Genomic DNA, 15,342 nt, shown 5'->3' on the forward strand with positions numbered 1-15,342 from the left:
ATGGACCCCATGGTTAGTTAGTAGACTGAGTGACTAACACAGGCTATATTATTCCTTCCTAATTAACAGTTTCATACAAAAAATCGTTTACAGTATTGTTGAAAAATAGACCAAATACACTATAGAAATAGTTCCAGAATAAAATAATGGTAAGTCAATTGCACCCAAGGTAATGAATTTTCCTATTACTCATAAAAAGAACTTTTCCTTCTAAGTTCCAGAAATGTATGGTCCAAGTTATATATTAAAAGCAATCAATGTTTATATGACCTAAAACTAATTATAAATGTATTTTATTGAGGATTAATATGTCTTTTGATTTAATTTTAAAGTTATGATTTAATAAAACTAAAATCAGAATAGAAAACAGACCTTTTTAAAGCTCAGAGAAACCCTATTTAAGATGAACAGATATTAAAATGAAAGCTTTAGATGGAAAATCTGACCAAAGCCTAAAACATTAAGCTTTGAATGAAGAAACTGAGTTTAAAAAAAGCAAACACAATCTAATATTAGCCACTTGCACAAACTACACTACACACACACACACATAATTAAGATGCAATAACTGTCTGAAAATATCCAGATACGGCGCCTAAGAGATTTTCTAGGTTTTGTTTTTTCATAATAACAGCAATACAAAGTATGGTATCCAATACCAACTGGGTATGTATTCTATACCATACCCTTCCCTTTTAACAGGAATACAAAGCATACACATTCTTCTCCAAACTCTTAATTCGTTAACTTTGAATCCATTTATATGAAGATGACCACCCTCATTATCTCACAATAAATGTTGCAACAAAAATAAAGGTCACCTTCAACTTCTTAGCCTCTATTCCCCTATAAATGTTTGTCTTTAACTTTCTTCACAGCAACAAGTGTCCATTCTATACATGATCAATTATTCAACTTCCAAACTTAACCTCATTCTATTTCAGCGCCTCCTCTACTACTCTCTCCTGTATTTTCAGCCTCCAATTAATTTTTTATAAAAAGACTGAACAAACTCTCATTGTACAAAAAATCAAAAACACAAATAATATGGCAAACACTTCCCCTTGACCTTCCAACAGTTAATGAGTAGCCACTGTCCTGTCACTGCTTATAATCATAGTCTACATACATCTCCTTGCCTCCCCCAGGCTATAACCCAACTTCCAACTGCCACAGTTCCACTGAAACAATTTTGGTAACAGTCATAGTATCAAATGATCCTATCTACAAAACAGAAACAGACTCACAGACACAGATGACAGACTTGCAGGTGCCAAGGGGGAGCAGGGAAGGAGAGGGACAGACTGTGTGTCTGGGGTTATCACCACTTATCAGCTTGATGCTGTTTTATCTATCATGCTGCTGCTGCTGCTAAGTCACTTCAGTCGTGTCCGACTCTGTGTGATCCCATAGACGGAAGCCCACCGGGCTCCCCCTTCCCTGGGATTCTCCCTAGCTAATTTTCCTTGACTGCTGCCAGTTATTTTGGAGCAAATGACAATATCATATTATTTCATCCATAAATACTTCAGCATGTATCTCTGATAGTAAAGACTATTTTTAAAAAGTAACCACAGTTCTCTTATCACACTTTACAAAATTAACAATCACTGACAGCATCTGTATGACTGACTTGTGATTTTTTTTTAGCTTGTTTATTTAGGACCCATAAACAGTCCATATATTATAATTACTTGATATGTCATCAAGCCCCATCCATAGTTCCTCTCTTTTTTATTCCTTTTAAATTCTTTATTTAAGAAATTGGGTCATATATCCTCCAGAGCTTTCCAGTCTGAATTGTGCTTATTGCACCCTTGGATCCTTGTATTTCCTGTAAATTATCAGCTGGATCTGATACAATACATTTCAATCTTGGCTGCACACTGAAACAACTTTGGAAACCTGAAAAAAAGTCCTGATGTGTGGGTCTCAACTCAGAGATATTAATGCAATTGCAGTATAGGCTGTGAGAATTTTAAATACTCTTCAAGTGATTCTAATATGCAACTAAGTTGAAAACCACTGCAGCAGTTAAGAGATTTGATCTGCTTCCACAGTCTATAATTTCTGGCTAAGCCGACTACATATGTATCATATGAATTTGTATGGCAATATGATGTGTAGTCAGTTGGTTCCAACTCTTTGCGACCCCATGAACTGTGGCATGCCAGGCTCCTCTGTCCATGGGATTTTCCAGGCAAGAATACCGGAGTGGGCTGCCATTCCCTTCTCGAGGGGATCTATCCAACCAAAGGACTGAACCTGCATCTCTAGTGTCTCTTGCATTGGCAGGCAGATTCTCTACCATTAATTTGTATATTGTTTGCCTTTTTTATACTGACAGTCCATTAACAATCACTGCCCAGTTCTACTAAGAGATTTCAAGATGAAGATAACATTCTTTGAATGTTCTCTGAATACCTGTAACATTCTTCGTCCATTTATTACAAGTGATATTTTTACAAATACAACTTCTGCCATCAATTATTCAGCTTCTCCAATTTATCATTTGTAGGAAGGACAGTAAAAATGCTTTTTCCCCTTTATTTACCACTTTTCAAAGCAAGGAATAGATTTCCACAGTATCCCCAAGGGTAATCTGTATTTCTTTACTTACATCATCATGAGCCCATGGATTTGATGGACTTAACCACCTGTGACTATCTTCTTATTGATGCCAAATTTATTCCTTCTCTTGTAGTTATCTACTCAAATTGCTCCCTGGGTCCTATAATTCAGTCCTAAGAGTCTCAGTCTTCATGCCTTTCTTGCTTTCTAGTATACTGGATTAGAAAATCATCCTGCACATTTCTTACCCCTAACCCCAAATTAGCCATTTCTTCAAAGAACTGGGATTTCTTTCAATCGGAAATCAAGTTTAAATCCACAGCATTGGTTTTAGAGAGGTTCAGTACCAATGAAATGGTCACTATTTTCAGGTCTTTACAAGTGGACACAGGTATGAAATGTTTGCAGGTCAAGATTCATGGGGTCGCAGAGTTGGACACGACTGAGCGACTGAACTGAACTAAACTGAACTGAAAGAAAAAATATCAGTTGATCTCACCCATTTTTATATCTTGTTTCACCGATGCCGAAAGTCCAGATTCAGTCTGATGCCAGTATATTTATTTACACTACACCATACGGCACAAAGGCTTCCCTCATAGCTCAACTGGTAAAGAATCCACCTGCAATGCAGGAGATCCCGGTTCAATTCCTGGGTCGGGAAGATCCGATGGAAAAGGGGTAGGCTACCCACTCCAGTATTCTTGGAATTCCCTTGTGGCTTAGATGGTAAAAATTCCTCCTGCAATGTGGGAGACCTGGGTTCGATCCCTGGGTTGGAAAGATCTCCTGGAGAAGGGAAAGGCTACCCACTCGAGTATTCTGGCCTTGAACTGTAGAGTCCATGGGGTCACAAACAGTCGGACACGACTGAGCGACTTTCACACTATACGGCACAAACAGCAGTGTGAGTATAACAACACTAATAAGAATAACATGATTGTTTAGAAGAGTTACTCTGTTTGGGGGGAAGTTCTTGTTATCCTATAAGTATACCCCAGTAGGGCTATAAAAACAAATTGTTTAAAAGTAAAGTAGTCAAACAGATAAACAAGGACCTACTATTACTATCAGCACAAGGAACTATATTCAGTATCTTGTAATAACCTATAATGGAAAAGAATCTGGAAGAGAATATATATTGTGTGTATATATATATTACACAAATATAGTGTACATTCAGAGAAGTCTAGCTTTCATCCCTGGCCTCTCCAGTGTATTCTTCACACACTCCCCCTCTATTGGTAACCATTTTGTTCTGGATTTTAAGGTTTAGTCGTCTGTTTCTAAAATATAAGCAAAAATGTATATTTATTTATACCACTGCCTTTCTTATTAGCGCACTGTAGACATGTTTTTCTTATATTTTTAAACTTAACAATATAACTTGGAGATTGAGCCATAGTAGTATATAAAGATATTCCTCATTGCTTTTTTGCTTCTCATTCCTTTTTAGAGCTGCATGGCATTTCATTCTAGGATGCACCATAGTTAAACTAACCCCCTAGTGATGAACATTTGGGCTGTTTTCAGTATTTTCCAACTAATGATGCAATGAACAGCCCTGTGAATATATCTCTTCACATTTTTGATAGTGTATTTACGGAAGAGACCCTTTGAATTAGAATTTCTGAATACAAAAAAGAAAAAGTGAAAGTCACTCAGTCATGTCCAACTCTTTATGACCCCATGCACTGACTATACAGTCCATGGAATTCTCCAGGCCATAATACTGGAGTGGGTAGCCTTTCCCTTCTCCAGTGGATCATCCCAACTCAGGGAATGAACCCAGGTCTCCCGCACTGCAGATGGATTCTTTACCAGTTGAGCCACAAGGGACACCAAGCAACTGCTTATATAATTTTGTTAGATACTTATCTATTTTGTTAGATAATTTTGTTAGAAATTCTTCTAAGGTTTGGATGATAATGAATACTGTGTGAGAGTGACTATTTCCCTACAGGCTTGCCAGCACAGTGTGTTACCAAATTTCTTTTTACTTATGGCTAATTTGATGGGGTCACAAAGAGTAGGACACGACTGAGCGACTGAATAATTTGATAGATGAGAAATGGTGTTTCTGTACACATTTATCTTGAATTTTTCTATACATGGTGACACTGAGAATCTTTTACAAACAAGATATATTTATACTATTTTGGTAAGGTTCCTGGTATTTTTTCTTCTTATTTTAGAAGATTTTTTTATATTAACACTTTTTCATTGAGGTAAGTTATATTTTTCTTATTTGTTATTTTATTTTGCTTAAGAGATTTTTTGCTACGTAAATTTTTTAACACAGTCAAATTATCAATCTTCTCATCGTTGCTTATAGAAATTAATTTAGAGAAGTTTTCCCTATACCTAGCTTGCTCACTTGTGTTTCTTCTAGCATTTGAATAGCTTTATATTTTACATTTAATTCTTTGGGCTACCTGAAATTTACCCTGCTATATGAGGTAAAGTGAGGATTTTCTCCTCTGAGCTCTTTTTCATCTCAATCTACTCTTCAACCCTGATCACTTTACTCATTTCTGTAACTACAGAATCACACTTATCCATTCAACAAATTTTTATGGAAAATTTAATTAAGTAGCCTAGTTGTGCTTGACCTCAATGAAAACTGTTTCATAGTTTGTAACTAATGATATAAAGTACTTTAAAATATCAAATAAATGAAGGCATAAGGAAAAAAGTAAAAATTATTTAATATCCTCAGTCAGTCAGTTCAGTCGCTCAGTCGTGTCTGACTCTTCGCGATCCCATGAATCACAGCACGCCAGGCCTCCCTGTCCATCACCAACTCCCGGAGTTCACTCAAACTCATGTCCATCGAGTCGGTGATGCCATCCAGTCATCTCATTCTCTGTCGTCCCCTTCTCCTCCCACCCCCAATCCCTCCCAGCATCAGAGTCTTTTCCAGTGAGTCAACTCGTCGCATGAGGTGGCCAAAGTATTGGAGTTTCAGCTTTAGCATCAGTCTTTCCAGTGAACACCCAGGATTGATCTCCTTGAGAATGGACTGGCTGGATCTCCTTGCAGTCCAAGACACTCTCAAGAGTCTTCTCCAGCACCACAGTTCAAAAGCATCAATTCTTCGGCGATCAGCTTTCTTCACAGTCCAACTCTCACATCCTACTATCCTATAATAATCATGCTTTTGTATCTTTGTTTATCCCATATACATATTGTTTGTTTTCTAAAAGTATTTCATATTTTAGGGTCCCATTTACCTTATATATGCTATTTTTTTTTAATGAAAAGTATTCCTATTTTACAGTTTGCGTTTTCCTCAGATTTCCTAATACATAAAGCCTTTACTATTAAAGTAACACTTTAGGAATCCATTTCAACAGGATGTCTATTTTGTATTGAACACTGTGCCATGTGAGTGACAGGAATATAACATGGAACAGAGGTGGTTTCTCTACAGCCTAGTGGGAGATACAGACAAGCAAGGAGGTGAGCCATAACAATGCAATGAGATAAGGATTAAAACTAGGAACATGTTAGAGTTTTGTGGGAGCAGATAAGAGGATGCCATACCCATATTTGAGTACAATGATGAAGAGGGAAGAATCAAGGAACACTTTATTTCTAAACTGAGGCTGAAAAGATGAATGCGAATTATCCAGATGAAGAGGATGATTACAGACAGGTGCTTCAGTATTTGTAAATACTGAGAAGAAAGAGGGTGATTCATTCAAGAACTAAAGCTCCAGGACAGAAATTTTTTTAAAAATTTAGAAGGGAGAAAAATACTGCTAAGCGGACAGGAAGGAACCAAAAATAACCATCACATTGGGACTGTATCCTAAGGAAGACAAAGAGTGGCTGCAGACCAATGCTCCCAAGGTAACAACTAAAGAAGGCAGACGTACTTTTAAAAAGTCAAGCTTGCCCCATACACAGAACCTTTGCTGGATAAGACGAAAACAGGCAAGGCTTTTGGTGATTTATGAGACTGGAATGAACATTTTGAAACTTAACAAGTCTCAACCTGAGTAGCCTATAGAAGACCTAGTCAGTTATGTAGTTGCAAGGGAAGCTGGGGAACTAGGTCCAAAGCTTCAAAGAACAGAAGTTAAAATATCCTTCATATTTGTGGAAACATATCATAGGAAACCTAAGATGAGAGAACACACCTACCAACAGAGAGAGGCAGGTCTTCCTTCCCATGAAGACATCCAACAGATTCTGGTGGGAGCCTAAAGAGCTTGTCTGGAAACCTCTGGAGAACAGAGCTAAATTAACTTCAATATTTCAGGGCCGAGGGGACAAAGACCCTCCAATTTCTCAATTTAAATCCTGGGACAAGGGACTTCCCTCACAATCCGGTGGGTAAGACTTCACGTCCCACTGCAAGGGGAGGGAGTTTCATCCCTGGTTTGGATAACTCACAGCCAAAACACCAAAACATAAAACAGAAGCAATACTGTAACAAAGTCAATGAAAACTTTTAAAATGGTCAAAAAAAAAATCTTAAAAAGAAAATTAAAAAAAACGGGAGAAGCGTGCCTAAGTAAAGGGGAGAATTAGAGACAGTCTTATTAAAACAGCAATTACCTGTCAGCCAAACGGAGACAAAAGAAACAAACAAAATATTTCATAATATGTAAATGAAATCCTATAAATTAGAAAGACAGACAATGCTATAGAAAATAACATTTTTAAAAGAGTATATGCAGATGGTCAACGTACATATGGAAAAGTGAATAACATCATTAATCACAAAGAAAATAAAAATTAAAGCACAATGTGATTTGACTCAACATCCACCAGAATGGCTAAAACAAAACACAGAAAATACAGATGGCCAATAAACACTTGAAAAGATGCTCAATATCTCTCATTATTAGAGAAATGCAAATCAAAACTGCAATGAGGTACCACCTCACATTGGTAAGAACAGCCATCGTCAAAAAATCTACAAACAATAAATGTTGGAGAAGGTGTGGAGAAGGAGCTCTCTGGCACTGCTGGTAGAACTGTAAACTGATGCAGCCAGTATGGAGAACAGTATGGAGGTTCCTTAAAAAACTAAAATAAGAACTACCATATGATCCAGCAATCCCACTACTGGGCATATACCCTGAGAAAACCATAATTCAAAAAGACACATGTAATTCAAAAGACACATAATTCAAAAAGACAATGCTCACTGCAGCACTATCTACAATAGCAAGGACGTGGAAGCATTCTACACATCCACTGACAGATGAAGGGATAAAGCTGTGGTGCACACGCACAATGGAATATTACTCAGTCATAACATGGAAGGAAACTGGGTCATCTGTAGTGATGAGGATGGACCTAGAGTCTGTCCGACAGACTGAAGTCAGAAAGAGAAAAGCACTGCATATTAATGCATATATATGGAGTCTAGAAAATAAACAATATAGATAAATCTATTTGCAGGGCAGGAATAGAGAAGTAGACACAGAGAATGGACATATGGACACAGTGGGGTAGACATAGGTGGGACAAATTGGGAAACCATTCTAACATTTTTTAAATCTACATTAAATAAAGTATTTATAAATGCATAGCTTGTTTATCCCTCTATTTCCCTGGTAGAATGGACTCCTGATTTATTACTGTATTTTTTAAAAGTAAAGGTAATTAGTTTTAGCACACATTTTAAGTCTGAAAGCTTTCTAAATCTTCAAATGTGCGTATCTCCTAAAGTATCTCTCCAATTCACGTTATGATTTTCCAAAGCACTAGAAATATATACTGTGTAGTTCTCTTAATTCTATGACTCAAGTCCTTCGGTTGCTTAAGACTTCTGAGAGGCTAAAACTGCACAAAGGGCTTTAAATATTTTAAAACAGATTTACTGCCAGAACATTTTAATCATATTTCAAAAAATCTTTTTAAGCTTTTATAAAAGGGCACTAGCATCTTTTCGATTTGCTTGTTTCTACTGAGACTTGAAAACATGTGTACCATAACCCAACCGGCTGGCGAGCAACCATTATTGTCCGGAAACTACAACAGAGAGGTAACAGACATAAATCTTGGAAATCATCTTGGAAATCACTATCAGCCACAGACAATTAGAGCTGCACATGTCTGGCAGAAGCTACTCTGAATCTTCATAATCACAAATTCAGGCCCCTTTCCTTTTTAAAAAAGTAAATTCCTTGTCAAACCCATAGATATATCTTATTATATCAAGTACAAATTCTTTTTGCTAAGCACAAACATTTATAATCAGAAAGAACATGTTTCTAACTAGGAAATTTTTCCTTTAGGTATTTTCTGCCAAAATCTTACTTATACAATCTGTTACATTGTGTATAATATTCAATTCTGCAGATGGTTGCATTTTCTTAATATTGCCTGTCTATAATTTTAACAATTACTACATTACATTTCACTGACTGTTTGAGCTATATAAATAGACTCCAGCTCTCTCTTTAGTCTTGAAACTAAGCAAGCACAGGTCTTGTAGGCCTGCAGTGTGCAGCCCAATAGCTTCTTAGGTGTTTCTCACTTCATTTTAATTTGGTAATATTTTCCTCAAACTTTTATTTTAAAAAAGTTTTTTTAAACTTATTTTGTGTTGTTAGTTGCTCAGTTGAGTCCAACTCTTTGCAACCCAGGGACTGTACTCTAACAGGCTCCTCTGTCCATAGGATTTCCCAGGCAAGAATACTGGAGTGGGTAGCCATTCCCTTTTCCAGGGGATCTTCCCCAACCCGCGGATAGATCGAACCTGGGTCTCCTGCACTGCAGATAGATTCTTTACCTTCTGAGCCACTAAAAGTTCTCCCAAAGGAAGTTATTACAGTAATAATGTTAATAGAAGCAACCAACTACTCCGAATGTAAATATTAATGGGGTTTTCTGCCTAAAAATATTGTATTTCCTCTCACTAGCTTCTTTGACTACACAGGTCAGATAGGTTCCATAGGATAAGAAGTGAAACATATCCACTGGATTTGGTAATTAAGAGGTAGATCATTGCCTGCTTCATTGAGAGCAATTTCAGTAGAATGCAAGAGTTCACCAAGCTGAGAAATCAGTGGAATAAAACTAAAGACAAAAAATGTAAACTACTCTTTTGAGAAGTTAGAATAAAAGAGGAGAGATTAGACAGTAACTAAAAAAAAAAAGAAACTCTATAGCTTTAATTAGATTAGAGCAACTGAAATAGGTTTATATCAAAGAGGGAAAGATCAAAAGAAAAGTGGAAATGCAAAATCAAAAAAAAGAATAATGTTGTTGAGAGGAAGGGGTAAACAAAGGATCAGGTATCCATCAGTAAATGGGTGGCTTTGAAGAAGAAAGTTATCTTACTCTTCAAGGCCCACAGGGAGGAAATCAGGCTTTTCTCTGGAGGACAGTTACAGACTTCTGAGTTTCTTAATGACATTAATTGTCCTGCTGACCCAGGATAAAAGGTTAGTGACTCAAAGTGAGCAGATGGGAAAAAGGAGGGCATGTGGAAAGAGCCAAGAGTTTGTAATGGTTACAGAAAATAAGAAAGCAGATGACTAAAGATAAGTAGATGATGGTACCATTAAGTGCGCACACACACACACATACATACCCTACATAATATTGGGTTGGCCAAAAAATTTTGTTTGGGTTTTTCCATTAACTTCTTAAGAAAAATCCGAATGAACTTTCCGGCCAACTCAGTATTCTGAAATGCACTTATAAAAACTGTTCTTAAAGCTAGATAAGAAACTTCTGCTTCTGGTAAGATGCGGTAACATGAACAAGAATTACTCTCCTCTCTGAAATAACCAAAAAACAAACAAGGTGAAATATATGATATAATGATTTTTAAAACACTGAACACAATGTGATCCTTGAGTAACAGGAAACTAATGAGTGGACCCTGTGATTGCCGGCAGTTGTTTCCAGGTTATGGCACAGGAAAGAGGAAGCGATCTTTCTCCCTCTATGGTCCTCAAGATCAGGAAGACAATGAGAATTCACAAGACAACATGCCAGAGAGAGCTGCACAAAAAGAGAACTGCAAAGATCTGCAAATGATTCACCCTGAGTATTCAGGAAAACACTAATCAGTATATGTGAGAGAAAACTTTCAGAATTTGGGGGGTAAAAACAAGCGTAAGGATTAAAGAGAATATACCTGTTCCTCATGCAAGACTGGGAAGAGTGCCTGTTCCCGAAAGCCAAACTAAAAAACCAAAACTATTTGGTAGAGTAATACGAGTCTAGCCTCAGCAGTGGGAAATAATTAGCTCCAAAGTAAAACACTGCTCAGGTTTTGCCAATAAATCTAAAAAGCAAGACTCAATGGGATCAAAATTATTTTTCAGCAACTTGACAGTATCCAAGAGTAAGAATATTGACTGGAAGACAAAAGTATCTAGTACAAAACAAGGTAAAAATTCATGTCTGATACTCAATCACAAATTATTAGATATACAAAAAAGTAGAGAAAAACATCAGTGATGAGAAGAAAATTCAATCAACCAGACCCAGAAATGACACAGTACTGCATTATAGACAAGGGCATTTCCATTCCAGTACCAGTCCCTAGAGTTGAAAATGAGCAGAACCATATAGGGCTCCAATGCCCAGAAGCCTTTGGGTACCCCATTCTGTGTTTGTAGGGAGTAGACTCATGCTTCCCTGACCTTCCCTGAGTTCCAGAGGGCAGATATGAACAGTGGCTAATCAGGGAAGGGAGAAGATGCAGAGACAAAGGAGGATCTTGCAAGAAACAAACACGCAGATTTGAAGCACGGTCTGCTTTAAGGGATATATGTAACGGTATCTTTGAACTCTTCTACAGAACTAAAACACCCCAAAAAAGGAAGATGAACTACTTGATGAAGCATTCTTCATTGCAGAAAGGTCACAATTTGATAATCTCAAGAACCTCAGCTGAGGACTTCCCTGGTGGTTCAGTGGTTAGGAATCCATCTGCCAATGCTGGGGACATGAGCTTGATTCCTGGTCGGGGAAGATTCCACATGTTGCAGGACAATTAAATATGCCCACCACACCTAGACAGTAGCCCCTTATTGTAACAGTGAAGCCTCAGTGCAACCAGAAAATAAACAAAAAAAGAACCATATCGTATGGGGAGACCACCTGAGACCACCAGATTAAAGGAATCCAGGCCCTGCACATACCCTGACCCTTATCAGCAACCCTGCTCTTGAACCACTGCTATAAAACTCCTCACCAAATCCCTCCAGGTTGGGACACAAAGTTTTTCAGGGTATGAGCCCACTGTGTTGCCCTGTGTCTGACAAAGTATTCTTTGTCTGACAAAATAATTCTGACAAAGTATTCTTTTCTACTTCACCCAAAATTCTGTCTCTGAGATTTGATTCAGTATGAGTGTACAGAGGCTGAGTTTTATACTCTCTTAGTATTTGTGTGATTTTTGAGATAAAGCTTACCTTATACAGTTTCTACTAAAAATGTGATAAGTAAACCAATCATAAACAATACTGGAAGATGTAATGATTAAAGGTTTGAAATTTTTCAATAATTCTAAGGCTATTTTCTTTGGCACACTCCTTCCATATTGAGAGAAAAAATGTTATAAATGAAATTTAAATTTAATCATTAAATAAAGAAAGTAAAACACAGTCTACAGCAACTCCAAGGTTTCTGTAAAGGCTTTAAAGTGATAAAGTACAATTTCAATGAATGCTTGAAAGCATAAATATTGTGATAGCAATAAATGAGCTTTTACATTAGCCTTCTTTTACTCTGAAAATCAAGATTTTAATGAATTTTGTAATTATTCTTACACATTTTGTAGGTAAATTTACATCTTTGTGTTTCCATACTGGTATGTAAGTATTAATAAATGTAATTCTTTAAACATAATTGGCTTACAGTGTGAAAGTATTAAAGAAAATTTCAGGATGATAATTGGTTTCATGAAAAACTTAGTTTCATGCATGGTGTAAGAAACTAGAATAACCAAAATTATTAAGTAAATAAATAAAGATAATTTCTACTTTAGTGACTGAAAATCATATGTTATTTATAAAACATGGATGTGCATTAAAAAAAAGAAACAAAGTGGAGCCAAAAACAGTCTTACACGTATACAACCACATGACGTTCAACTAAAGTGCCAGGACAGTCAACAGGCAAAGTATAACATCTCATCTCAAATCCACATGCAAAGAAATAAACCTTGACCATGATCTCATACCATACACAAAAATTAACTCCAAATGAATCCAGTAAAACTTCTACAACAAAATATAGGAGGAAATACTTACAGCCTTAGGTTAGACAAAGATTTCTTAGGTCAAAAAATCCTCCAAAAGTTATAAAAGAAAAATTGATAGGTTATACTGGTTCAAAAATAAAACTTTTATCATTTGGAAGATACCGTTAAGAAAATAAAAAGGCAAACACAGACATATGTATTTGCAAAACAAACATCTGAGAAAGGACTTTGAATCCAGATATATAAAATTATCTTCAGTCAGTTCAGTTCAGTTCAGTCACTCAGTCGTATCCGACTCTTTGCGACCCCATGAATCTCAGCACGCCAGGCCTCCCTGTCCATCACCAACTCCCGGAGTTCACTCAAACCCACCTCCAAAGAGTCGGTGATGCCATCCAGCCATCTCATTGTCATCCCCTTCTCCTCCTGCCCCCAATCCCTCCCAGCATCAGAGTCTTTTCCAATGAGTCAAGACTTAATAATTAGAAGACAGTGAAAGTGTTAGTCACAGTCCTGTCCAACTCTTTGTGACCCCATGGACTGTAGCCCGCCAGGTTACTCTGTCCATGGAATTCTCCAGGCAAGAATACTGGAGTGGGTTGCCATTTCCTCCTCCAAGGGATCTTTCCAACCCAGGGATCGAACTCGGGTCTCCTAAATTGCAGGCAGATTATTTATCACTGTGCCACCAGGGAAGTGTGAAGAAGAGGACAAGCAATAAGCTAAAAAATTAAAGCTAAAAAGTCAATACTTTTTACAAGTACTTGATTAATAAAGATACACAGATGAAAATAATGTGAAAATATGGTTATCACTAGTCTTTAGGCCAGTGGAAGTTAAAACCACAATGAAAATCTACTAAACACAAGAATGGCTAAAAGTAAAATAACAATATCATGGATTGATAAAAAGGTAAGAGGAATTATCATACATTGTTGATGTGGATGAAAAATCATACATTCATTTTAGCAAACAGTTCAGCAGTTATTTAAAGGTAACATATACGTATCAAATGATCAGGAAATTCCACTCAAGTATTTACCCAAGAGAATGAAGACATATGTCTACAAAAGATCTGTATGTAAATGATTACAGTAGCTTTACTCGTAATAACCTCAAACTTTAATAACCCAGTTACCCTCTAACGGAGGAACAGACAAATAGCATATATCTATACAATGAAAGTTTAGTCAAAAGTGAAAATAGACTACTGGAACATGCAACAATGTGAATAAATCTTAAAATAACTATACACTGCTGTAAAAGTTCTCATACTGCATGATTCCGGTTTTATAAAAATCTATGAAAAGCTAACTTATACTGACAGAAAACTTACCATTAGCTGCCAGGAGCCAAGAGGCAGGAATAAGAAATTGACTATAAGTACATGAAGGACATTTGGAGGTGATGGAAATGTTCTATGTCTTGCAAAGGCAATTATAAGGATGTAAACACTTGTCAAAACCTCATAGAATCCTCTGCTCAAAGTTGGTAAATACATGTAAATTACCTATTAAAAAAGATGACCAAACAGATACATAAAGCAGAGAAAAGCACAGTATTCCCGGAGTAGAGTGATTTGTAGAAGAAAATGGAGAGAATCTTCCAAAATAAACCCTCTGCATAAGTTCTGTCTGGCCACACAGGAATGAAGACCTCTGTGGTCACTACCTTGCTGCACAGTTCTTTACAAACAGAAGCACGGAAGCAGGTACTGTGGTTTATTCACCCAGGACTGTCAGGGACTAAATACTGCTTACATATACTAGTGCTTTCAGTGAATGTTTGTGAATAAAAATTTAACTACATACAAACTCTCAAAATTTTTTTAAAAAGCCTCCATACATTTAATGCTCTTACATTCAGTGATTAGACAAAAACACTTCCATGATACTAGCTAGTTTGTATATTTCACTGTTTAGAACCACCCTGTGCCTTTATTGCATGACAAAAACAAACAGAGAAAAATGCTGGATCATATTTGGTTAAGCAACTTTTAACTCATGATGTGGGCATTTCATCTGTTCATTCATCAAACCATCATTTTTACAAAAAGGAAAAAGCTATAAGGTCTCTGTGTCTTAATATCTCTTAGGAACAAAAATACTCTAATTAAAATACTCTACAAGCATTAATAAAATTCTTCAACATCAAACATCCTTTTACACAGAAAAAATTCAGAGTTCCCCTGATATATATGGAGAATTAACTTATTCTTCTGAAGAATTTCATTTCATATCCTAAGTATTTTAAAAGTGTAGAAAACAACTTATATAACAGAATATACAGGTAACATAAGAAATGACAATTACCCAGGAGTTTCTGAAAGATATGTTATATAAACCAAAAGATCAAAACTTCTTGAAGTAACTGAAAAACTTTGAAATCAATTTGCAAAATAAATACTATACTTACAATTTGTTGCTGTCTGAAACTGAGAAGAAAGTGCTTGAGTAACTGAATTCCAAAATGTATATAAAATTTCAGCCTGTCCATCCTGTGGCCCAAAAAAGGAGGGGGTGTATTATTTTTTTTAAATGATAATGGATAAGATATAGCATTGACAGTGTATTAAAAATGCATTT

The 15,342-nt window shown here is 36.4% G+C and overlaps 1 protein-coding gene across 1 annotated transcript in view; it reads right to left on the reverse strand.

The window, feature by feature from the left end:
* The window catches only part of COG5 (component of oligomeric golgi complex 5), a 287,797-nt gene that overhangs the window by 86,170 nt on the left and 186,285 nt on the right, over window positions 1-15,342 (reverse strand). The window contains exon 11 of the mRNA XM_088834301.1: window positions 15,173-15,254. Within this exon, the coding sequence (XP_088690427.1) occupies window positions 15,173-15,254 (82 nt within the window). The remainder of the gene's footprint in view (window positions 1-15,172; window positions 15,255-15,342) is intronic.

The sequence above is a fragment of the Moschus berezovskii genome, chromosome 3 (genome assembly GCF_049115385.1).
Source record: "Moschus berezovskii isolate FMDL1 chromosome 3, NW_MosBer_1.0, whole genome shotgun sequence".
Taxonomy (NCBI): Eukaryota; Metazoa; Chordata; class Mammalia; order Artiodactyla; family Moschidae; genus Moschus; species Moschus berezovskii.